Below are 26,296 nucleotides of genomic sequence, written 5' to 3'. Positions count from 1 at the left end.
TAAAAGGACCTGTATAAAACTACAGTAGTAAAGGTGCAAAGTATTTTAATAGAGCCACTACCAAACTACTAAATGAAATCTGAAGAAGCATATTCTTCTCTAGTGTAACTCTATTGGCTTCTGACTTATTATTTAACCTGTTGGGTTATTTTCATCCAATTTTTATTATTGTGGTTGTTTTCTTTTGTTTTTCTTGAGGTTGAGTACCAGTTTATGTCCTTTTTGCTACTACTATAGAACATAATCCTGTCAACACATCCTGGTAAATAGAATGAGCCAACAAAATCTAATTTTATGTGGTGCTTAAAGTAGACATAGAAGTAACTATAAATTCTGTCATGTGGCTTTTTCAAAAGAACTCTACATCAGCCTGTTTCTGCAGATGGGATGGGAGCAGACTCAGACCAATGGTGAGAACTCTTTTTTAATTCTAGTTAATAGTTTATAACACTAAAATAGGCTAGAGGTGAGGAGCATGGGGTGCCAAGAATAACTTATTTTACTAATTTGTTGTTACAAAAGTGGACCTTCAAAAACTGCCATCTAAAAATTGTCTGTCTCTGTATTAAAGTATGACCATTGCCCTAGACGATAAACCTTGGTTGATAGGGATCTTAAAAGTACATGTTGGAACTGGTGCATCTAGCAAAGGAATGGCAAATTGGTTTGGCTAAAATAAGAACCAGTCTAAGACATTAATCAGGATTGAACCAAACCTTGATTTATTGGAATCCTAGGAAGCTTCTCGGCCCCCACACAATGTATAGCGTGTGAAGTGTTAAGAGAAGATTGGAAATACTGAACAGTACATATAACTAACTAACAGCTGCTACCATCCAGAAACCTGTTGATTGGATATCATGTTAGAATTTGTGTCATTTCAGTAGGATGCCAGTTTAGCGGGCAGTCCTCAATGAATTCACGGAAACTAAGATTTTGTCCTCACTTCAGTATAATAATGGGAAGTTCTCTTTTTGTCTGTTCCTCTTGTCCATGCAATGCTATTTCTTCCTGGACTACAAGGCCTCAGCTATCCCCAGCTTCCATACTTTGTCATTAACCTCCTTTCAGATCTTCTCACAGGAATCAGCAGGCATAGTTGCTCCCACTGAAAAAAATGAATTAAGCATATTTATTTATTTATTTATTTATGTATTGTTAAGTGCTAACAGCACATGATACTAGAGAAATGGGAGCTTATGACAGCAATATTGTAGCTCTGTTGTTTGTGTTTGGGGAGACCTGTTGGGCTTATTCTCATTTGCCACGTCTACACTACTGGACAAAGTCAAATTAAGATATGCAACTTCAGCTACATTAATTGCGTAGTTGAAGTCAAAGAAGCTTATCTAGACTTCAGGTGCTGTCCACACTGCAAGAAGTCAAAGGGAAAACACTCTTCCTTCAACTTCCCTTACTTCTCATGAAATGATGGTTACAGGGAGTCGAAGTAAGAAGTCCTCCATCTCAACATTATTTCAAAAGAACAACTTGATGTGTAGATGCGCACTATATTATTTCAAAATAATGTCAGTTATTCTGAAATAATGCTGCTATGTAGATGTAGCCTTCATGTTAAGAAGAACCTCAGTGGATAACTTCTTCAAAGAAATTTGGGAGAGAGATGCACTCACTAAAAAAGGATCATAAATATCCATTGTTGTTTCTAATCTAGTGAGAACATCAGACTAATTGGTCTTTTGTCCTCTTTTACTACTACCGGTTTTGTTAAAGTTCTTCTCAGATTATCTTCCAGGAAATGAAATAAGATCCAGCAATAAGAAGTGCAAGAAACAATACACAGGTTGAGTGGGAAAAAGAAACAGACAGCACTGAATTCTTTCATTTTAAAAAAAGTCCTGAGCCACACCTTGGTTTCACTGGCATGTGTTTTAGTTGCGAAAGGTATAAACATAGGATAATGTAGGCATTTCCATCCCAATTGTACAAGACACAATAAATGCAGCAACCAAATTTATACAGACAATGTTCTAAGGATTGATCAAACTGTTTGTGCTTTTCCTTAAAATTAATTATAAAAAAATTGACTGCCTGGTTTAAAATCAGTTCTGATTATTAGTAAAGGGCCAACCAACAATTTCTGTGCTAAAATTCATACCGCCATCTCAATCCTAAATTATTAATCTATTAACAATTGCAGTTTTCCATATATCTGTACAAAATCCTCTTTGCAAACACACAACAATTTCTAGTCAGAATAAAGAGAAAAGAACCGTCTCTTTAGAAAAAAAAATCTTCCCTATGTAATGTTATATAGTGAACACCTTCCCTTCAATCTGAATTATTCATATTTGAGTCCTATTTAGTTTGTGCATCTACAGACTAACATAGTCATCTGTACAGATAAATATATGTTGCATACTATACAGTACATGTCATATACAAACTAAAATGAATTTAGCTTTTGAAGTGACTAAATTCCTGCAGGCAATAGGAAAAATCTTCAAAAGTGCTTAAGTTTCATATTTGAAAGAGACTTAGGATCCTACATTACTTTGATAATACTGAAAATTTTATCCAATGAGAAAGTTCTTTTCTTCTGGGGCTGCTTTAATAACAAGTCCATGGCAACTCAATGAATAAGGCATTTCTTCACCGAGACACTATTAGATGGAGATGTCTGTTATTAATATTTTCACTTTTGCAAACCCTGAATAATAGAAAGAATTGAGAAAATTGAATTACAAAGTAAAATACAGAAAATTATGTAAGAAAGCTGAAATATAGCACTTAGATGACTTGTCAGTAACAATCCCATCATGTAGTGGGCCAAGTTGCTCTCTGATGTAACATCACTGAAGTTATACCAAACATGAATTGGACCTGATCTCCCTGGAAACATGAAGTGTTTATAAAGGATGAAGGTATCTGAAGAGGTATCTGAGCTTTTAGCTACTATCTTTGAAAAGGCAAGGAAGTCAGGAGAGATTCCAGAAGACTGGGAAGGGAAAATACGGTGCCCATCTATACAAACGGAAATAAGAACAACCCAAGAAACTACACACCAGTCAGTTTAACTTCTGTGGAGGGAAGATAATGGAGCAAGTAATTAAGAAATTCATCTGCAAACAACTGGGAGATAATTAGGTGATAGGTGACAGCCAGCATGGATTTGTAAAGAACAAAATCATGTCAAACCAAACTGATCGCTTTCTTTGATAGGATAATAAGTCTTTGGGGAGGGGGGAATCAGATTTTCTGTTAGGGAGAATAAGTTATTATTCTTTGGAATACACCCCAAAATGAATGAATTTTGCTTAACTTATAATGTGTGTATGGTTGAACAGAAGAAGGGGTCTCTTTAACTCTTCTTCCCTATTGCCAGACCAGGAAGGACAGATGCACAAGAAAGGAAGGATACCAGAAGTCTTAGCCCTGTCCCCTACTCTGTCTGTGCAGGTTAGTCTCTGTCCAAAAAGAAGCAGAAGGACTAATTCCACCTAATCACAGAGGAGGGCTGCAAGTCACACTAACTGGGGTAGAAAAGAAGCAAGTTCTTTGTCCTGCATTCACAAATTAGCCAGCAGAATAGGCTAGGTACAAAAGGCCCAATTGTGAGTAGCCACAGCATGGCTGCAGTGAGAGGAGAATAAAATGTTTTCTCTCCTTCGCACACACAGGCGAATTTTTTACCTTACACTGGGCTTCAATGGAATCACTTCAGATTTACTTTGGTGTAATAAAGAGCTTCCTTATAGATAGTGGTCTTTCCCAATATGCTATGAATCTGCAGGAGAAACCCACCAATCAGTAGGAAAAGCTTATGTTGATTAGTTGCCCCCCTCTTAGAGAAGGACAGCCATTCAGGCTATTACACTTGCTGAAGGACCACTTACTTTCTCAGCACATGTAAGATGTCTCTTCATTTCTCTCTCTTTGAATCATGCAAAGAGCTGGAGCACACCTGTCTCAGAGCCTGGAAGTTGTCACTCCCTGCTGACTTCACAGCTCCAATATAGTAATTTAGTCCTGGTAATGGTGTCATTTTCCTCTTAGACCTCCTATTTCCACCCCGGTTTGAAAGGGTGGGTGGGGAAAAATCCTTTTCACTGAAGTGGGGGCAGGCTGATGTGCACATTTGTTGCATTGCTGTGGGGATGGGCAGTGAACCTTCTCCCACACCAAGGAAGGGACCTGCAAATCAGCCAATAATTTATGCAAATATAGATTGTGCTTTTTTTTAATCCAAAAGAGGCTGGGCTGTTCCATGTGACTGGATTTCTGCCCTAGCACAGAACCCTGTGATCTCGTTTCCTATACCTTTAATAAACTAGACATCCCAACTTTTATCTGAAATAATTCAGAAGGATTATACATATCCAGCTCCCCTATTTGGTGTGTGGCAATTTATGTTCCTCAGGTCATTTAGAGTCAAAATTATGTATTTAACACAGCAAAGAGATACTGCCAGGTCACATTGCCAGATGACTGATTTCAGTGGGACTATCCCATTCATAAAGTTCTGTTTATTGTGACTAATAGTGTCAGGAATACCCTATTATTTTCTTTCTAGCCATAAGCCTAACTGAATGAGTCTGACACCCCTAAAGAAAAATGTTTCTTTCACACCTTCCCTTGCAATTTCTTTGGAGCCAGCAGAGTCACATTGGATTTAGTCTGGTGGTATGTGAGAGTAACATTTAAATCTAATGGAATGAAATGTTTGCTAGGTTCTCTTTTATATCATACTGTATGTATTTCAAATACTGTCTCATCCATGGAATATGTAAGATAATCATGGTGCAGATAGCATTTAAGGTTTTATGTTGTGTTATTATTGTATTCTATGTGTCTGTTGTGTTTTGTCAAACCAACACATGATTTACAAAGCTTTCTTTTAGCCAGAATAGGCATGGTGTTGATGTGTAAGCTAAGAGTAAGAAGATGGGCTCCTGCTGCATGCTTTTAGTGGCAGTGGTCTTGTTCATGATTGATTAACAGACTAAGAAGCAGTATTGGTCTGGGTATAAACAGACTTCCATTGCAAATGGTCGAGAGGGGTCATTCATTTCTTCTTTGGTCGGTTCTAGCAGTGGTACTGGCATGAATCATGTAAAATAAAACAACGTGGCACTCGCTGCTGAGTCAGTGTGGCGTGCCTGTTATACTTCAGAAGCAGATGTCTCCACTGCAGTTGGGTGCTTTCTGCCAAGGTGCAGTGCCTGCAGCAGCTCCCACCTTCCCACTCCGCAGCCTCTGGCCGTGCTCAGGGGCACTTGAACAGACCCCTACAATCTGACGGAAACATTTTGGCAAAGGAAGAAAAACAAGCGCTCAAAGCGCATCTCCAGAGCGCAGAGGAGCCTTTCCAAAGAGACGGGCGCTTTCCTTTGCCCCTGGCTCCTTGGAGCTGCCTACAGCGGCCGCCCTACCCCGTGCACTTCGGAAAAGCGGGGACCTGTTGCTGCTAGTCCGGGTGTCTGAGCAGGAATGTCTCTGCCTTGCAACAGCAAGAAAGTCTCTGTGTGTGTGAGAGGAGAGGGGGGAGTTGTGCGGAGCAACTGCAGCCTCAGGCCCCTTGCTCGCCCCTTCCGCTTCTGAGAGCTGGGACTGGCTGGGCTCCCAGCCCCCCGAGCCTGTTTGCATTTAACCGCGGCTCTTTTGCTCTTGGCTCTTTTTAATGCAGCGCCAGGTTTGGGGGAAGGGAAGCTGCTGGAGGGGTGGGGGCTGGGAACTGCTCCGCGGGAGGCGGACCGGGCTGCACCTGGGATACCCGCCACTGTCTAGCGCGGGCGGGCAGCCCTGACTGAGCGGCTGGAAACTCAGTCTTGGCCCTTGGGGATGCCCACGTCAGCTTCCCTTTCAGCGGGCCGGGCCGGGGGGGGGGGGGGGGAGGGGAGAGCCAAGTGAGCGGTGGGCTGCTGCTGCTGCTGCTGCTGCTGCTGCTGGAGGCGGCTTTCACCCCGAGTGCCTCTGGCTCAGCCCGCGGCGTAGGAAATCTGGCCCTGAGAGCTCGGGCAAAGCGTTGCGGAAACTCTCCCCCTCACGTCCCGCACCCTGCTTGCGTGTCGCACGGGGAGCCCGAGCCCATAGACCGCGGGCGTGGAAAGGAATTGCGGGGGGGGGGGGGGAGGGAGACGAGCCCGGACAGAGACTCAGGGCGTCAGTACAGGGCACCTTTGACCAGTGGGATCTCTGTTCCGCGGGTGCGCGCGGGGTGGGCAGGAAGGGGAGTCCAGGCAGCACAGACAGGCGCGGTGGAGCAGTATGCGTGTGTGGTCTGGTAATGGCATTAACGTCTGTACAGCCCGCAGCAGACCCCGGCCAAAGAGCTGCATTTTGCGAGGCCGTTGCTCTGTGTGTGTGTTTCTGTGGTGACCGCTCAGACTGAGCATCCCCCCACACTTCCCAGGTGGGGCTCCCCCTCATCTCTGGGCGCTCCGTGGGGCACCCACCTTGTCCGAGGGGTGGGAATTCAGCAGGGCCCGATACTGCCCCCCAGCACCCCCCGCCTGTCCCGCGGCCAAAGCAGCCGCAAAACCCAAGAGAGAAGAACCCACTGCACGCTGGCACCAACGCGGGCGCATCTGGAAATGGGTTCTGCTTGGACCCGCTGCGGGGCTGAGGCGCAGCCTGCGCCAAGCCGTCAGGAAGCAGGGTGGGCACCTAGACCCCTGGGTAATTTAGGAAGGGTAGGGCCCACCATTTCCCGGCTGCAGATCAGGGGGTTGCGGTGCAGCAGTGCGGGGATCCTGGGGTTCCGGCTGGAGGGGGTCGGTGGAAGCGGCTGGCTGTGGGAGCTTGCGGACCCCTGCAGGCCGATGCCGCTTTCCTCTCTTGCCCTGGCGGCTGCCCCCTCCCCACACACCTTGAGCCGGGCAGGGCGGGAGGTAGGGCAGGACCTGGACAGCTCCTGCTTTGAACGAGCCCGGAGCAGCGTCCCGGCAGCCGCCACAAAGCCCCGGAGCCGGCTGGCAGCGCAGCCCCCATCCCTCCACCCCGCACTTCACCCCAGCGGGGAAGCCAAACCAGAGCACGAGTCAGATTTTCCTTTTTAAAGCCTCGAAGTGGCCACGTCCTCAGGAAGAATGGAACCAATTTGCCCTCCCCCCCCCCCTCCGCCTCTCCGCGCCCTGCCCCGCCCTCGCGCCAGCCCCCAGCTGCTGCCCAAGCGGCCGGGGCAAGTCGGCAAGAAGGAGCACGTGACCGCCTGGGAGCCTCGCGGGGCCCCCGGGGCTGCCGCGCTGCCATTGGCTGCGAGGCGTTCGGGGACCCGCCAGCCCAGGGAACCTCCTGCCGTATAAATACGGCCGAGCGGGGCTTTATTATTTTAGCATCCCGGGCAGCAGGTTTCTGCTAAGTTTGGAGTTACTCGCCACGACTGTATGCCTGCGTCCCATAGGTAATACCTAACCACCGACCAGGGGCTCTGCAACACAAGGAGTCTGCATGTCTAGCGACTAGACATGCTCAGCTTTGTGGATACACGGATTTTGTTGCTGCTCGCAGTAACTTCATACCTAGCAACATGTCAATGTAAGTGCTTTCGGCTTGTTTGAGGGGTGGGGAGGTCTCTTTTGGGGGTGCCCTGCACTCCCCGCTCTCCCATAGTCTTCGTGTCCTTTGAGGGGCAGCAGAAGTGGGGGGGGGGCTGTCAGTGGGGAGCGATACAGCCAGCATCTCATGAGGACTGGCCTCCCAGCTCGGATTTGCTTAAGTACCCCCCTTCAAAAGCTCCTCTCTTTCTGGCTGTGGGTGGCAGGAGGCCAAGGAGTCCCCAGGTGCCCCTTTTTCTTTAAAGATGGGCTGTTTTCCAAAGGAGAATAGAAAGTCTTAAATTTGTAAGCAGCTGCGTTAGATCCTAGCAGGGGGCAGAGCAATGCCCCTAACTGCTCTAAAACTACCCTTGTGGGGCACTTCAAACTACCCATGGTGGGGCTTGGAAAGCAACAGCTTACCCCCTCCTTGCCAGAACAGGGAGGTTAGGGCGTTGTACAGCTTTGTCTGGGCTGCTGCTGGCTTCGGCCCAATGGGCGCCCTCTGGAGGAAAGAAACGAGTAGTGCAGGGGTCCCCGTTCAGCCTGTGGAGTCCGGATGGATTTACTCCCTGGAAAAGGACGGGGTGTGTCTTCGTGTGTTAGGAGACGTTCTTAAGGTTCAAAACGCTTGGAGGTTGATTGGTTGTTTTCTAGAAAAGTTAAAATCAGAAACGTTTTTTTAAAAATTGAAAAAAAGCCTCTAGTTAGAAAAAAAATCTGACACTAAGGGAAATTTTTTTTCTTGAGCTATTGTGTAAAAAGTGAACTAATATCCCTAGCATTGCCTTAGGGAGACACTGAGCTCTTCTCACACTTAATTCATAACTAGTGTCACTTTCTGGGAAACTTTCAGATCAGACAATAGAGGTCTTAATAAGTCTTCTTGCCATTTAACTGCATGAGAACTTCAAGAGTCCCTTTGCTTTAAAGCAACATTTGAATTTCAAAGGAACACCTAACACTTGTTCCTTTAAATGGCTATCTATACAAATGAGATTTGGATAGAGCCCATGTGGAAGCATCTCTAGACAACTGATCTAACTGGCTAAATACATCTGTGCCAGCTGTATTCCTCCAAATGGCCCAAAGATGCTGTATGTAAGCTTCAGAACATAATATCCCTATAAATTTTTCCTAAAATGTCCAGTATGTTACACACAAGCAAACTCTGTTCTACAGAAGTCGCTTTCACTCAATGACATCCTCTCTGACAGATGGTTGGTCTGTCAAAAAGCATTAAAAGCTTCAGAGGGGTAGCCAAGTTAGTCTGTAACAGAAAAAAACTTTAAAAACAACAAATAGTCTGGTAGCACTTTAAAGACAAGCAAATCATGAAGATGGTATCATGAGCTTTCATGGGCACAGCCCACTTCTTCTGAAGAAGTGCGTCATCTGAAGAAGTGGGCTATGCCCACGAAAGCTCATGATACCATCTACATGTTTTGTTAATAGTTAAAAAGCATTAAATCAGCATTGACTTTGCAATGGTTACAGTGTTGAATAACTGATTGGCCAGAGTACAGAGAAGGTCATGGAGATGTAAAAGGCTATCATTGTAGTGTCTTTATGATCATACTGGCTTCCTCTCTTCCACTATACACTTTTTAAATCATTTTGGCCATTGCAACTTCCGGGCTGAAGCTAAACATAGACATTTTTCTCCCTCTGGTGGCAAGAAGAAATAGTAACACATTTTGCAAATCCAATAACATTCTGAAAGAGAAAAAGACCTTCCAAAACTGAAGGGGATTCATAAGGGAATCCATATGTCAGTCAATCTTAGTTGACTGATTTGTTGGGATTGGCCCTACTTTGAGCAGGGGGTTGGACTAGATGACGTCCTGAGGTTTCTTCCAACCCCAATCTTCTATGATTCTATGAACCCTAAACTTAAGAACACATGACCTTTTCCAAAAAGGTAATATGGAGATAATTTAGCATGAAATAACAATCATTTAACACCCCAAATTTTACATTTTTAAATGATTAAATTCAGTTTAGTATTTAGAAACACAACCAACAGATGTTTTATTAATACATTTTACATCTAAATATTCTGTATACTGGATCACACCAGTCATCTTGTTGCTATACTATATCAACCACTGGCATTGGTATTCATCAGAATAAATTCCCAAACTAAAAATGTAAAATATGCAAACTCAGTTTTTAAATATATTAATGCAGTATGGTCAAAATATAGTGCAAAGTATAGTTTAACATAGTGAATAGACACTTTTTGGCTAAATTGCTTGCAGTTTGCAGAAATTAAATCAAATGATAACATAATTTAATAGATTTTTCATTTGGAGAATTTAAAGCATTAAAAAGCAGTGAGAACCCCTTGAACAATTTGCGATATAGTACTACATTTTCAAAAGTGTCCATAAAGTTATTTGTCATTTAATGGCTAATCTAATGACTGTCCTAAAAAATGTATCTGTAGTCATTGTGCTGAGAATTCTCATATCAGAAATAGTTATGAGTTAAAATAAACCATTCCTTGCACTTCATAAAAATGAGCTTGGAAGCATCTACAAGAAAATGGAAATTATTTATTTCAATCAAGATGTCAGTATTACTGGATTTGTCCCTCTGTATGTCTCAATGTCTCTCTCTCACACACACTCTCTCTACCCAGTAGGCCCAGTTGTTTTGATGGGAGATTTTCCTGAGAAAGGTTTGCAAGATCAGGTCCACATAGTACATCCAATTATTATAATGTAAATCTATATCTCTGGAATTAATTTCCTGAGTCAATCTGTTTCTCCACATAAAATCTCAGTAAACACTACTGTAAACTAACATTTTAATAATATTTATTAAATGTTGGGGTATTACAAGCATTGAAATGTCAGCTTTTTAAAATTGTTGTAACTTATCTTTTTTTTTCTTCTTTTCCCTTCTTTTTCCAGCAAATGAGGTCAGTATAATTTCATTCAATATACAATATTCACCTTAACTAACAAGCTAGGCATCTTTTTCCTTCAGAATTAACATTCACTCACCTTAATTCCCAAGATGATCATGGAAAAGCTAGTGGTTATTAAGTGCTAGAGGAACTGTCTACAAATGTGCCCACCCCAATTTCCAAATGGGCAGGGCTTTTTTGAAGAGACTGCCTTCATAGGTGAAAATAATATAAAGAGGAAATAACACAGCAGTGACATTTGGATATTATACATCACCCCTTGGGTTGGAGATTATCATACTTTAAAGCTTAAATATCCCCATACATGTCATTTTTCCCAAGGATTATGAATGAATTCAGGTGTGTTTTATCTATACCTAGTTTGCATGCTGTGATAAATATAAACTAGTCAATTTTATACATACAACAGATAGTTGTGTGAATTAATAATCTAAAATATTGTATACTATACATAATTCCTCCTAGATTTTAGAGTAATTTAAAAATATAGTCAATATTTTAAAATATGTATTTCTTTATAAAATATGGACTGTGATTCTAGGGGCTGAATCTCTGTGTTTGTACATTATAGTAATTTAATAGGGTTTGAGATGCAACTGTTATTAATTTCAGTTTTGTTATAATTCATTCTTTTTTAGGCAACTGCAGGAAGGAGGGTAAGCATCATTGTTATTTATTATTGTTTGTTTAAGAATTTTGATTACATGAAATTTTCACTTGGCAACCTATCATTTTGGTGGATATAGATTGAAAAGAAAAGTATTTAACCTATTTTTCAGACAGTTGACCAATTTACAACTTGCATTATTATAAAATAAAAAGAAGAAAACAGCTGTTGGGCCATGTTTATATCAGTAAAAACATAGATTCTGGGTTTACATTGGTTTACTTGAGAGTAAAATTGTATACCCAGAGAACTAAGTTATACTGAGAAAGCATTCTTGAGAACATATCAAAAAGCAGTTGATGAGAATTACCCATTTTACCCAACAGTGACAGTTTTTCAGATCTATAATGACAGAGAAAATACATGTTGTTTTTAGAAAAATATTAGTGCTAATTATTCAGTGTGGAGTGAAACAAAAATCAACTTTATATAAATGTGTTTCCACAGACTATTCTGTGCTTATCCAGCTAAAATATTGTTACAGTCTACTCCTCCTCCTCAGTAAGTTATAGGAAAGATCAATTACAGCTATCAAAATAACTATGTGACATATATAATATAGTAGTTCTGTCACACTTTCATAAATTGATTATTCTAAACAATACAATTTGTTTACGTGTCTTCATATTTTTCTGGAAGACTACATAGCAGTTTACATTGTTTTCTTTTTTTACGGCAGGGTCCCAGAGGAGACAAAGGGCCACCAGGAGAAAGGGTAAGGGAACCACTATTATTGTTCAGCTGTTTATATTAGAACAATTGTCTTTGGAGGAACAATGGGAAAGAGCTAACCACATTTAAGCACATGTAATAAAATTCACTTATGAGAGTTTGGTGTACATACTTTTAGAAAAGGGAAATTATTCTTTAGACTACTACATCGCAGACCTAATTCTGCCCTGAGTGACACATGTGCAGCCTGATTAAGAACTTGGCCTAATACCTTGGGTCAATAGTCTAAAGAATAATTTTCATCTGTGCACAGTGTAGACAGGTAACACGAAAGTGATGAAAGTGGAGAAGAGAAACTGATATGGAAAGGTGCAGGCTCAGAGCTAGTTCAAAGCACTGGGTAAAGATAAAACTATGTAAAACATGAAGCTGCACAGACAAAGGGAGTTTTCGTTGATTTGAAAAAGCTTTTGTTGGCAGATGTGTGCGGTATATTCTGTTCTTCAATGAGAGAGGTGTTCATTAATGGATTTTGCTTAGGTAACTGTAAATGAAGATAGTTACATATCTAATTCCTTCACATACTCATATTATTTACATCCATTTTCTTTTTCTGGTTTGCTTTGGTAACACAGCATACTTTTTTGTGATGTGTATTTTTTATCATCACAAGGTGCAATAATGGTGCTTGTGGTTTTGCATCACTTTTTTATAATGGAAGTGCTATAGTGTGATGGATATTTTGGGTAATGATCACTTACAGTCTTTCAAATACACACTGCAAACCATCAAGAAGAATGCATATACCTGGGGCTGTACATTTGCTAAACTCTACTTACTTTTACCTAAATTCATTTAAGAATTATTATTACTATTGTATCATCATATAGATTGTGTGTGGTGGTGGTAGGGGGGTGGACTTTTACCACTGTTTTTGTTTGGAGAAAGGTTTGAGTCCAAAATACAGAATAAGCTAAATGCTGTGCTCAATGATTCCTGTAACGGAGGGTTGCACAGTTGTAAACGAGGACAAATTTGACACACAATTTGGTTTGTATATCTAGTTTAAAGCTATTATTGAAAATGAAAAGTATCTTCAGTTCTGGTAGGGCGACAGAATAGAAAATCTTTAGAATATTCTCTTTTGTTTCTTGTATCAGATCTGTAACTATGTTGGTCCAGATCCAGCGCCCAGTAAATTGGTCTTTTTGCATTGAGTGTAATGGAACTCTGCTGATTTATACCAGTGGATGGTTCTGCGCACTGCAACTCAGCTGACTCCCTCCCCTCCCCCGCCCTTTGAGTTTGCAGGGGCAGTTATGTACACCCAGTTGTTTGTGCCCAATGTTCTTAAATGCACAATTATTTGTGCCCGCATAAGACTTAATTTGTGACAGACTCTGCTGCTTGTGGGCATGAATCACTAGGCTAGTATCTGCTACCCATACTCACTTTGAAAATGCTCTTATTGCTTAGTATGAATAAGGATGGCAGAATCTGGCCTAGTGTGTGCAAATTGTGAATACCAAATTTGATGGTGCTTCAAAATTATACTCCCCAATGTAGCAGCCATTTTTGAAAGGATGAGAGCCTCTAATGCACTAAAATGTAGTAAATATATAGTAATGGTGAAGCAGCATGGCCGTGGAAGTTTAGACTTGTGCTAACATTTTCAAAGTCAACAGTCAGTGTTTGAAGATGTATATATGGGGATGTTGGCGAGTATGTCCTAGCTTCTTTCTTTCTTATGATGTCACAAGTTCAAAGTTTTCTTCAACTACTCTTAACATTCGCTTCATTTTCCTCTTTTTGACTCTAGGGTCTACCAGGTGTACCAGGCAGAGATGGTGAAGATGGTCCACCAGGGCCCCCTGGCCCCCCTGGTCCTCCAGGTCTTGGCGGAGTAAGACATTCACATTTTCATTACTGAAACTGATCATCCTTGCATTATAGCATCTAAACATTTAATATATATCTGTCAGAAAATAAAAGCATTTCCCTTTAGAATAAGAGACAACATTATTTTGGGCTTGGAACGCGTGAGAGTCTTCATTCCATTTCACTGACATGTCCTTCGAGGGATATATCTCCTATGCTGAATTTGATACCCATCTAAATGTCAGTAGGAATCCCTAGCACATACATGAAAAGGAGGATTAACTCCTTGATTTCCTAATGCTTATTACTTTTTTCTTGTTTGAACATCTTAGATATGACATATTTTTGTCATTCGGGAATTAATTAAATTAAATCCATACCAATTAAGTAGATGAGAAAACAAAACAGCACTTGCGGGAAAGTTAATATTAAAACCAAGGGCAAAAGCCTTAAGCTTATAAACAACATCTTTCTTTCCTCTGAGTTTTTCAATATGAACAATATTCGTGTCTCAGAGCTTAAATAGATTGTGTCTCCTCTGCCCTTCTTGCAGAAACAATGTGTGCTTCACTTTTTCTGAGGTCTTGATATCTCTGTTTAACCCTGTGGGTACCCTACAGTAACTTTAAAGTCATAGAGATGACATTTTAATGGGCTGGCACTGCAAATCCATGGGGCACCCTAGGAAGTAGCCCACTTTCATCTTCACTGGGAAGAGCAAAGGCCTGTTTATTGGTTTTTGTTTGTTTGTTTCCCTGTTAGTAGATATGAAACTGAATTAAAACAAATAAGTGAAAATAGTAGGAATTTCAAAGGAACCGAAACATGAAAGAAATATTTTCTGTTTCAACTTGGATTAAGAGTTGTACAGAGCATTTTCTCTATAAATATGCAAGGCTCATGTTGATGGAAACTCATAAAGTCTACTATAGTCTTCTTGAGAATATAGGCACCTCAAGCTTCCGAAAAGCTGCAGAGCCCTACCTCACTTGCAGGTTAAAAGGGGTGAGGTGTTAAGTTCAGTTGGTATAATGATAAGTGCACATAGGTTCTCAAACTGGAACATGTCCAAAATGATTTAGGTGATCTATGAATATTTACCTCATCTAAATGAGCATAAGTTTTATGTTCTGAATTTTCAATTCACATTATCAGTCTCAGCTACTGTTGAATAAATGTTTCTGAGAGAGTTGTGTGAAATGGCATATTTATTACTGAAGAAAATTTAAACACAAATGCACCTAATAAATGTTGCCATTATTATACATTTTAAGGAAATTAAAATAAACTCTTATCCAGCAAATATTACAAAAAAATCAGCTAATCTAAGTATATAAAATAGATCTAAAAGTCTGACACTATTCGTGAAGTTCCTATGTATAATATAAATTTCAAACATTTTCTCTTATACAGAATTTCGCTGCTCAATATGATCCATCTAAAGCAGGTGATTACGGCCAAGGACCCATGGTAGGCAAACATTCTCCTTCATTCAACAGCTTACACAGATATGTTTATTAAAAGTTTGGATCCTTACTACATATTTTACCTGTATCATAACTGATGGCATACTTCAAAATGGATATGATGATCCTGTCACAGTCTGTGTCAATGTAAAGTTCTTTGATGTAAGGCAGTTGATGTAAATGCATTGTTAGGGCTAGACCCTTTGCTGGTGTATTTCATGGCAGCATCTTTGCCATCAGTGGAGCTATGCTGATATAGAACATAAGTATCCTTGCCCTTATTTTATCAGGGAAGCTCATGATCTGATCTCAGGTAGTAATCTGGTTTTATTTACTCTCCATTTTCTCCATAATGAGACATAAGAAAATTGTGTTTTGAGAATAAAAAATATTGACAGTGAAGTTTATGTCAGTCATATCAAGAAAGATCTGCAAAGGACTACCTCAGCTAATTCTCTCAGCACCACTAATATGGTGAACTTGTGGGAGCAAGTACTCTACGAGTCCATTGACTCTGTTTTGAGTCATCTACTCCCAAGGTGTATCACATCTATGAATAATTGGGCAAAACAGACATTACAAAATTTCTCTCACAATTCAAAGTGAATAAAGATCAAATTTTATTTGATAAAAAAACACATAGGCAAGAGGGAGAGCCTTCTGCTAAATCTGTAAAAATTGACCTTTTTAGAAGTATGTTTGCTTCTCCCTGTGGATCATGTTGCATATATATGTGGATAGTAGCATATGGGCTAAATTCTGCCTTCTGTTACAACTGTGTAACCCTATTATAGTCAGAGGTGCAAATGAAGATGGGATTTATCTCTGTGTCTCCATGAACGGTGACTATGCATAATATCAGTGATGTTAGTGTACCTAAAATGTAATCAGCTGTTTTACAGCTGTGCAACCCCACATTGAAGTTACTAGTGGGTGTATGGTTGTAATCCAGTGCAGAATTTGTCCCTAGCTTGTTCAGCTACACTGTTCTATATTGGGGCTGATCAAATGTTTCCATTCTACAGCTATGTGCCTTAGCATTAATTTCACTCATTTCCTCCATAACCTTGGCTACCTATTAATTCTGTTAACAGATCAAAACAATACTTTGGCAATGAATAGAGAAGTAAATAGCACTGTGTTGTGTAATGCTTCAGTAGCAATTCTGGGGAGATATGAAACAATTTAGAACTGAACATAGAGATGGAAGCTGTCCCTGGCAGGAAGGATTGGACAGAATGAAATTGATACATATTCATAATGAATCTGAGCTATGCCCACATTTACTGTGCTATTACGTCCCACACACACCAATAATACATATAACCAATCATGTGAGAGTATATACCTGTTGTGATCATCATGCCAAAGCCCAGATTAAGATATCATTGTGAGGCAACCATGGCTAAAGATGATTTTTTTATTAAAAACCATTTTATCTACAGGTATTGCATGAGTAAATTCAGTCAACAGGAATGTGAATAATGCACCCACAAGAAGAGAAGAATGCACTCCTTTATCATTTCCATGAATTGTGTTGCTTCATAGTGAATTTCATAGTGAGGAATCTTGAATTTTAGCAAAATCAGCTTGTAGGAAATATTTTATTCTTTATTTCTAAATGTCATAGAAACATAGAATATATCACTACAGGACAAAGTCAAATTAAGATATGGAACTTCAGCTACGTTAATTGCATAGCTGAAGTCAAAGTAGCTTAATTCAGCTTTTGGTGCTATCTACACTGCAGGAGAGCTCAGTGGTTTGAGTATTGGCCTGTGAAACCCAGGGTTGTGAATTCAATCCTTGTGGAGACCATTTAGGAATTTGGGGCAAAAATTTGTCAGGGATGGTACTTGGTCCTGCTGTGAAGGCAGGGGACTGGACTCGATGACCTTTCAAGGTCCCTTCCAGTTCTAGGAGATAGGCAATCTCTATTAATTTATTTATTTTAATTTTATATAATTTAAGTCGAAGGAAGAACACTCGTCCTTCAACTTTTCTTACTTCTCATGAAAGCAGGGTTACCAGCATCCACCAGAATGCCCCTCTCACTTAGAATTGGCCACTAATTTGAACCCTGAAAGATCGACAGCAGCAGCTTTGATCTTCCTCCGTAGTATAGATGTATCCATAGGGAAAAACTGGGTGTGAAGTTCACCTTCATATAGAGCACCAGTGCTAGGCCTGTGTATCACTCCAGTCCCACTTAGACCATATTTTGGGGGTTTAAATAAGACAAGAAGTTCACAGGCCTCATGCAGAATCCACAAAGCAGTATTTTTTCCCAAGGATCTTTGCATATTTTGAGGACCATATCACATATGGGATAATACAGTTTGTGCAGTCTTGCCACTCATTAAGATTGCTCTCAGTACCATAGGGAACTGTTCTTCTTTAATAGGCATATGATATTTTTATTAGGACAGTTCACATTTTTAAGAGGCTCTAATGTTAAATAGTTTAATGTATTAAAAAGCAGTTATATACTCTTTCAGTTTGCTCTCAGAATATCTAAAAATGTTCCCAAATTTTATTATTGTAACCCATTAATATTTAATTATTTCAGTTATAGCATAAAGCACTCTAGATCCCATAAAATACAAATGTGTATGATGGAAGTTTAAATAGATGAGTTTGGGTAGCTTGTTTGTTGCTCTGTTTGCTCTGTAAAATATAAAACAATTGCCAACAGATTGTATGCTAGTCTGTTAGCAATCCTTTTTAAGGGCATAGTTTGAATAATATCCGGTTAGTGGAAAAAATTAGTAATACTTTACAGATTGCCCTACAAAGGCAAAAACAGAATGCAAAATGGAGAATTTAAATGAAAATAATTTCTTTATATCTGGCAAAGTACACAGAGTCACTTCCCAAAGTAGTATACCGGCAGGGATTTGGGAGTGTATAAAAATGTAATACTAGTGTAAATAACTATTCATTTTCTAGATTTTTTCCCCTCTTAGTCCCATGCCATGATATCAATTTTCATATTTCAATATTCCTTCTGTTCATTTGACGAGCCACTGACAAGGTGGATAGACCCTAACATATCACCTTCTTTAATTGTGGGGCTTTTGTTGTGGGGACGTGCATTATTGTGGCACCGTCCTTTCATTCTTCCTGGTTGCTCACAAGAGTAGGGCTGATAAGCCAAAAGACGCAATGGCTGGGTGCAAGGGCACTTGAATCATGTCCTTACTTACCAGCCAAAAAGGAAATAGGAAGTCTAATGATTTTTGAACAATGGCTGTATGCCTTTAATAGCTTCATTATCTTACATGTATAGTGGGATGGCAAGGTGGTAAGCTAGCAGGCAAAGCAATCAGGACTCCTAGCTTCTATTCCCAGCTCTGGATAATGGCTAAAAGGTTTTTATATACTTTTTTTCTAGGGTATAATGGGACCCAGAGGCCCACCTGGAACAAGTGGATCCCCTGTAAGTATATTCAGATTACAGTCATTGGGGTGGAGAGAAAATTGTATGCATATAGAATATGAAGAAATTATTCCATAAAATGATACTAAGAAAACATTTCTTCTAGGGTGCTCAAGGTTTTCAAGGACCTGCTGGTGAACCTGGTGAACCAGGTCAAACTGTAAGTAGACTTTTTTTCTCCCTTACTGTTAATTGGAAGTGAATCTGAATACTGAAATTTTTCTGTGTGTGAATGTCCAGGGGTATTTTAATTCAGTGTTTCTGTTTGGTCCTATCACAGAGGTAGGCCAGCACTCAGACTTCCACAACTCTAAAGTCCATGAACCACAAAATTAGTTGGCTTCCACAAAACCTGTCATGGAAGAGTTCAGAACCTGGGGCCCATTTCAGGCCTTTCTCAAATTCAAATTTAACATCAAAGCAACTGAGCAGTCTTACTTCAATTATCCTACTTCACATAATCCTTGTGCCTTTTTAATAGGGTCCTGTTGGTGCCCGTGGTCCACCTGGTCCTCCTGGAAAGGCTGGTGAAGATGTAAGTAGTTATTAAAAACCATTCATCTTCATTAGGGTCAATATGTTCACAATTACAATCTCTAAATTTAAAGGATCTTATTTTAATGATGCCCTTACTGTTCTGATGACATGTACTTGAAAGTGTAAAACTCACACCAAATAAACCCAGAACAAAACTCAGCCACTTAACATGATTTCTATAAAATCAGTAGTTTACATTTTGCAAACATAATGTAAAACAGACTATCTTCCCAAATGTGACTATCAAAAATACAGGAAAATTTAAATTAAAGTGAATGTAGCATCCGTGTTCTGAAGATAAGCTCTATCAATTTTTAAAAAGTGGTTTCATTTTCTTAGTTACACAACTGTTTTCTGTCACTTTTTAGGGTCACCCTGGAAAATCTGGAAGATCTGGCGAGAGAGGCGTTCCTGGTACTCAGGTGAGAAATTAAAGCCATTATTCTGTTTAATAAATGATAGGACACAGTTGATAAAACCTGGGGATGCTTAGGGAAAGGAACATATTAGCAGACTAGTAATACTGGCCTGAGTGGACTACTCTGCTACCATTCCATGCTCTGAAGGATTCTTATGTATTCATATTCTTATTTATGAAGCTAAAAGATTCTGTGCATCAGAAATGTTTGAAGCTCACATTAATTTTTTGCGGGGTGGGAAATTATACAGGAAGAAGAAAGTGGATGCTTTAGGAGAGAAGACTACACTAGTATATAGAATATATTTGTGTTCTAACAACTGCTATGATCCATATCTTTATATCCCATCAATGAACTTGGCAATCTGACTGCTTATTGTTAATATTTTGCTCAGTAGTTAAGGGCCTGACCTTATATAGGATGGGAATTGACAATGCTGACAGGTTCAGGCTCCCAGCCTATAGCTAAAAGCTTTTACCAAATGAATGAATCTGGTCAGTACCTGAGTATATATTACATAAGCTATCTTTTTTCCCTTTAGCTATAATTGCTAATGTGTAAGACATTTCTTCACGTTCCCTCTGTTTCCTTTAAGGGTGCTCGTGGTTTCCCTGGAACTCCTGGTCTTCCCGGCTTTAAAGGAATAAGGGTAAGAATATTTCTTATCTATGTGGTCAAGTCTGAAAATATCTCAGGATATTGAAGTCCCATAAATCTTTCACATATTGATGAATGTGAGAGATGTTGTAATTGTATGGACCAGCAAAATGAGTCTTGTTAAAACTATGAATGTGTCCATGTTATAACAAACTAGAAGAGAAAACAACCATATGATTAAGATTGAGTACTACTGGAAAGATGGACATTCCACATATAAATGACAGTTTGTAGGCATGAATAAAGATTGGCAAGAAGATGCAGTTTTAGCTATTATTTTTTATCCATTACAGGGACACAATGGTCTGGATGGTCAAAGAGGAGCAGCTGGTGCCCCAGGTGTCAAGGTAAAAACCAAAAAACACTTCTATTCAAATCAGAACAATGGAGTTTAAACAAAGGTAACATGCCACTTCTTTCAGCAAAATATCCATGCTTTCATCTCTAATTATTGTCCTGCATTGTCACCTAAACATTTCTCAGGATGAAATAATTCCCACATCAACTGGCCCGTGTAAGAGAAACATGTCATCTTCTTATCGAGAGACGATGCCTGGGGCCTTGATTTGTTACCCATGAGAATAGTTCTACTGAGTCAGAGCTGCAGGATTGGGCCCCTAACAATTAGGTTCCAGGAGTAATAAAAATCATGATTCTCCTGCCCCTGCGCATGTATAGCATTTTTAATTTCTGAGTCCATTACAATGAAAATCTCTCCCCTTTCTGAAAAAAATTACCACCTTAGCCATGTGCTATAGTGATACCTTCTACTAGAACACTGATGATTGATGATGTTGCTTTAATCTAGATTGAGTTCATCTTTTTTGGATTATTTCTTCATAACTCAACACATTAGCAAGAGATTTAGAGATCAGCCTTGTAAAACTGAATTTAAACATGGCAGAGAAATGCAGAACCACACAAACCCAGACATTTTTTACATCTTCTTAGGTTCCCCAACTTTTAATTCTTTCTTTCCTTTATACTTTTCCTTCCTTTTCATTTCTGTCCTTCATAGCAATGTTCATAGAAACTAGCTATGGGAAGCTGAGATGCTTCTGCTTATTTAACACCAGAAGTTGGATTCTGACTGTTACTAAATCAGCAACACACAAATTTCACACACAGTTCCCTTTGTCACTTTTTTCTGGGGGCCTAGTAATGAATGCTGTTGATTATAGGACAGAATTATCATATCACTATGTCGCTTGCTATCTGATTGCTGGCCTCTTTAATGACAAGCTATAGGCTATCCAATTTTCTGTTAAATACTTTTAAGTGAAAATCAGACAAATGGTGTATCTATGCTGATTACCGGGTAGTTACTCCTGAGTTAAATCTGACCTTGTCACTTCTGTGCTGGGAGAACAGATATATTCACATGAACTCATTTACTTGAATCTATGACTTACAGAATGCAAATTACAACACTGATTCACAGGGCTCAATGAGCCATTATTTGGGAATTTTAGCTCTGCTACATGTTATTTTATACCTTTCTATTGGTACAAACCAAATGCATTGTATGGTACCACATTATACAAATATAGGTTATACTGTCAACCAGCAAAATGTATTTGTTCTCAGGTTACATTGCAATAATTCTTGCAAAACCATATTGTAGCTTCAAAGTACTTCTGCAGAACAAAATATTAGTGTTCTAGCACAGTGATATATTGACCTGAGGGCCAGCATCAAGTGGGCAAAGGACAGAAAAAGGTGTATTTAGTAGGATGACTCCCTTACATATCTCTGATCACTGGCTTCAAGGTACAGGACATTTGAATAACAGCTTACTTCTGACCATTACACTGAGTGGGCTGTCCCAACATTTGTAATCTTAGCCTTGGGCAAGAAAGAGGAGATGCTAATTTTGCTCTGGCCAAAAAACCTAATGAAAATACTGATCAAATCTGGTCTTTTACTCACTATACATACCTTGTGTATGTTCTACATGTTTGATATGTAAAATTAAGGACTTTGGTGGCAATATGTTCTTACTGAGGAAAATGATATGATTCCCATCAAGATCAATGAAAGTAAGATCAGGCCCATAAAATTTCTGTAGGGCCATTAGAAATGTAATGTATGTAGGCCTAACTGATTAACAATTGTTTTATTGTTAATAGGGTGAACCTGGCGCTCATGGTGAAAATGGTAGTCCTGGACAAGCTGTGAGTATTTGCTATTGTTCATAATTTAGAAAAGTGTTAATTCTATAAGATAGTTCTCAACTAACTCTTCTAATGCTTGCCAGTCACTATCAGTTTTGTTAAAGTCAGTCATCGTAATATAACACTGCATGTTTCACTGAAATGGCATTTTTTGCCTGATCAGAATTACAGTCTGAAACCTGTTTCTCTGAGGACGTTAATACAGTGCTGGAGGTAAAACTGAGGCCGTGTCTTGCTCACGGAATATTTTGCCATACTTGTACAAAATAAACACTTAACTGTATTCTTCCAGGGTGCTCGTGGCCTCCCCGGTGAAAGAGGAAGAGTAGGCCCTCCTGGATCTGCTGTAAGTTATTTCATAGCTCTATATTTTACTTACCTCAAACTCATATTTACTGTTCTTTTCTAGTAAGCATTTTTTGAATTCAGTATAAGAAGTTAATCCTCATACTTTTCTCTTGTAGGGTGCTCGTGGAAGTGATGGCAGTGCTGGTCCCACTGGTCCTGCTGTAAGTCCCATCTTTAGTCTTGTTGGTGCAGGGTGGTGTTACTTTAGATCTTGTAGTCATCTCCTAAATTATACAGAAAGCCTTTTGTTGACAGATTCCTAATGCCTCCTGCAAGGTTTACAGGATCTGTTGAAAAAGGCTTTCTTTCTTGACAGATCCCCCTCTAGACTAGCTCTTTTTGCCAACGAAGTGCTGAGTCGGCAAAAATGGTGGCCATTTTTATGCAAATTAAGCACGGAATATTTAAATCCCTTCTTCATTTGCAATGTCGACCTGCCTAATCTGCATCCCTCTGCCGACAGAGGGATGCAGTCTAGACATACCCTTAGAGACTAATTGAAAAATATATAAATAGTATCAAGAGCTTTCGTGGGCACAACCCACTTCATCAGATGATATTTGTCATCTGAAGAAGTGAGTTGTTCCCATGAAAGCTCATGATACTATTTATATATTTTTCAGTTAGTCTCTAAGGTGCTAGGGGACCATTGCTGTTTTTTAATTTTTTTGTAGTTACGGGCTATTGCAGCTACCCCTCCGAGACTTCTACTTTATTCATTTATATACCAAATAAACCATTCAACTGGGATTTTATTTTAATTTTCAAGCGAAAAACCAGACCATTTAAATTGTTTCAAAGGCAATTATTTCACATTGAAACAGATTCAGATAAGTTACTACTGATGTAAAATCCTTAGTTGCTGACTTTCATGAAATCACTCTGGATTTACACTGTTGTGAGATCTGAATTAGACCTGCGTGTAAAGAATTGCTAACTTTGGCATACCAAATTTCAATATATAGATGATTTAATGTCTAATCCTGCAATTCTATTGTATTACATTTCTCAAGACTTACTTTTAAAAAATCCCAGGTGCTTTTGCCCTTCCAGTCTCCATTCTCATAATTATAAACATTCCAAACACAAAGATAATTGAAATTCAGCAAATGGCTACTTTTCATGCATATTATTTCTGAAACAGATTTTTAGCATAAATTTATTTTATGTTTGTGGATTTTTTTAATGTTAGCAGAGAAAGACATTGTGTTTATTACCTTTGGGTTGAAAATCCTAGAGAAGTGGGGTCACAGTGGTTCCTTCAAATTCTCCTCTCAGTTACACTGGGAAGCCCCATTGACTTTGTTTGGCTCTCTCATTACCAGTCTGAGTAATCCCAGTGTAACTCAGAATAGATATTAGCACAATGGAAACAATGAGGTGATGACAGCACCAATAATCAGTGAGTCATAGTTATGCTTTCCCTTAATAATTTAAAAACAAACAACACACCTTTTTGTGTAAGAATAGCAAAATAAAATGAAAGCTATAAGTGCACAAAAACAGAGATTTGGTGTTGTCCCTAACTCATTCTGTTGTGTCTAAGTAACAGCGTGCCAGAATCTTTATCCCATAATAATTACAAGCATCAAGTCTCACACTCATACCTCGATATGACAGGCCCAGTGGAACAACAGGTTAATGCTAAAATTTGTTTTTGCCATTTTAAAAAACGACCAGTTTAAAAGATGTTTATATTACTATCACCATGAGATTGTATGTCATAAATATAATACAGTTGGCCGGTTCCAACCTCACCCCAGTCCTGACCTCTACTCAGTGGAGCAGAGATTGAAACAATTGAATGGTTAAAGTGCTGCATAACTGCTTAAATATGACGACCCACAGGGAGTGCTCATTGTGGATTGCCATAGTGAAAAAGCGTAAGTTGTCCCTTATTCGTCACAATGGGAGTGAAGTTACACATTGTCTCATATACCCACGAGTCCTGGTTTTCTTTTGGAGGTAACCATAGCAGCTATTACAATCCTTTCACATCTTAGGACCAAATCCTGGCTGCTACTGCCCTATGGCCAGATCCATCATCCATTGAAGTCAATGGAAGAATTCACATTGACTTCAGTGTGGGTGTTGCTTCTGGCACTAGAGTGCAAGGTAATGCAAAGAGCTGAAGGAAACTTTCCCTCTCCCATGCAGGCAGCTGCCCAGTTGGCCTACACAACACACATACCTACTACACTGGGGGGTACAGTTGCTAAGCATCAGTAGCAAGGAGTAGCTGGTGCACTGCTCCTTGTCAGAATAACATGCTCCCCTTTTGTTCCTTGTGGCCATTTTCTGTGAGGCATCCTGCCTGGCACTAGGCTCATCCTGCCGTGTACTTTCCTGGCCTGCTCACATGTTTGGTTCTAAGACAGATGTCTTCCCTCGTATATAAAGACTTAAACCACTCTGCAAATGTTATTCAGCATCAATCTTAGTCTAATTGTTTATAGAAAGCTGAATTTGTCACTTCTGATCAGAAACATTGATGAGTGATTGGTCAGATACATTTGTATTTTGCCATATATTTATTTCAGCGACTAAGGTACCTGTGTTTTCAGTAATCTCTCTGAACACTTTGTCTCTTTCATTGTATAGGGCCCCCTCGGTGCTGCTGGTCCTCCAGGTTTCCCAGGTGCTCCTGGTGCAAAGGTATGAATATCTTCTTTTAGAGGAAGGTGAAATGTATCACCCAATTCTTGTGCACAGTAGACTATGCACTCACATCTGACACTGATGTACTTTTAACCAAAGCTTATTCATGCAGAACAGAATAAGGAAAAGCCCTTACAGTTTTTTGAAAATATTATAACAAATATGCATAAGTAACTATTTTGAAATATGGCAGCTTTTCCACACTACTAGACAGTTTTAAATTATTTTTCCTAAACAATAAATACTTGCCCCAAATGATCATAGAAAGCATGTGCCCAAAAGGATTATATAAAATATAGCATACAGGAGTGTAATGTCCACCTATTGGCTGTTTATTAAACATCTGTTCCATATTCTATACCCAAAAATGGATTGCCGGATTGGCATTGTTGTATACTGAACTTCTAAGTGCTGAATGAATGCAAAATAATCAATAGAGGAAATTTCGGTAAGAGACTCACACTGGCCCACAGAGCAAGATTCCCTTTCTAGTTCATAATAGATTAGATGAAATTTGAATCTAGGAAGTGAAGAGAGAAAGATCCTTATGGAGATACTGAGCCTGGCTCAGCACTGTTTCATACCTTGTGCAGTTATGTATACCTGTGACAAGTGGAAGTGAAACGTGGCAAATCAGCATGGCAGCATTTTACACCCATTTTATACAGGTGTCAGGAGCTATGCAAGATACAGGTTGGCAGAGACTCAGGCTCCTTATTTCCTGAATTCCAAAACTTACTACAGAGAATCTTCAATTAAAAATAATTATAGCTTCACTTTAACCCTCAGGTAAATAACTTGTCACTATTGCAGACTATAGATTAGATAATCCATTTGCTGTAGGTCAGATCTTGGAGTTCTTATCGCATTAAAACTCCCATTAAATTGAATGGGATTTTTGATGGAGAAAGAATGGCGGGGTTTGGCCAGTGAGATGAGTTATGCCCCAT

The 26,296-nt window shown here is 39.6% G+C and overlaps 1 protein-coding gene and 1 long non-coding RNA gene across 2 annotated transcripts in view; one reads left to right on the top strand and one right to left on the bottom strand.

The window, feature by feature from the left end:
• Nucleotides 1-1,136: 1,136 nt before the first annotated feature.
• On the bottom strand, nucleotides 1,137-10,563 carry LOC142827342 (uncharacterized). Its single transcript, XR_012902048.1, has 3 exons — nucleotides 10,508-10,563; nucleotides 7,920-8,149; nucleotides 1,137-2,671 (listed from the first exon to the last, which is right to left on the bottom strand). It is a non-coding gene; the product is annotated as an uncharacterized LOC142827342 (long non-coding RNA).
• COL1A2 (collagen type I alpha 2 chain) overlaps nucleotides 7,279-26,296 on the top strand; it is a 53,136-nt gene continuing 34,118 nt past the window's right edge. Inside the window, exons 1-16 of the mRNA XM_006114489.4 lie at nucleotides 7,279-7,497; nucleotides 10,415-10,422; nucleotides 11,070-11,087; nucleotides 11,778-11,813; nucleotides 13,590-13,673; nucleotides 15,062-15,118; nucleotides 18,509-18,553; nucleotides 18,660-18,713; nucleotides 19,035-19,088; nucleotides 19,459-19,512; nucleotides 20,105-20,158; nucleotides 20,460-20,513; nucleotides 22,296-22,340; nucleotides 22,633-22,686; nucleotides 22,805-22,849; nucleotides 25,290-25,343. Coding sequence (XP_006114551.1) covers nucleotides 7,428-7,497; nucleotides 10,415-10,422; nucleotides 11,070-11,087; nucleotides 11,778-11,813; nucleotides 13,590-13,673; nucleotides 15,062-15,118; nucleotides 18,509-18,553; nucleotides 18,660-18,713; nucleotides 19,035-19,088; nucleotides 19,459-19,512; nucleotides 20,105-20,158; nucleotides 20,460-20,513; nucleotides 22,296-22,340; nucleotides 22,633-22,686; nucleotides 22,805-22,849; nucleotides 25,290-25,343 — 786 coding nt within the window. The 5' untranslated portion in view covers nucleotides 7,279-7,427. The remainder of the gene's footprint in view (nucleotides 7,498-10,414; nucleotides 10,423-11,069; nucleotides 11,088-11,777; nucleotides 11,814-13,589; nucleotides 13,674-15,061; nucleotides 15,119-18,508; nucleotides 18,554-18,659; nucleotides 18,714-19,034; nucleotides 19,089-19,458; nucleotides 19,513-20,104; nucleotides 20,159-20,459; nucleotides 20,514-22,295; nucleotides 22,341-22,632; nucleotides 22,687-22,804; nucleotides 22,850-25,289; nucleotides 25,344-26,296) is intronic.

Source organism: Pelodiscus sinensis, chromosome 2 (assembly GCF_049634645.1).
Source record: "Pelodiscus sinensis isolate JC-2024 chromosome 2, ASM4963464v1, whole genome shotgun sequence".
NCBI classification, from domain to species: Eukaryota; Metazoa; Chordata; order Testudines; family Trionychidae; genus Pelodiscus; species Pelodiscus sinensis.
This window is presented reverse-complemented; position numbering and strand designations above follow the sequence as displayed.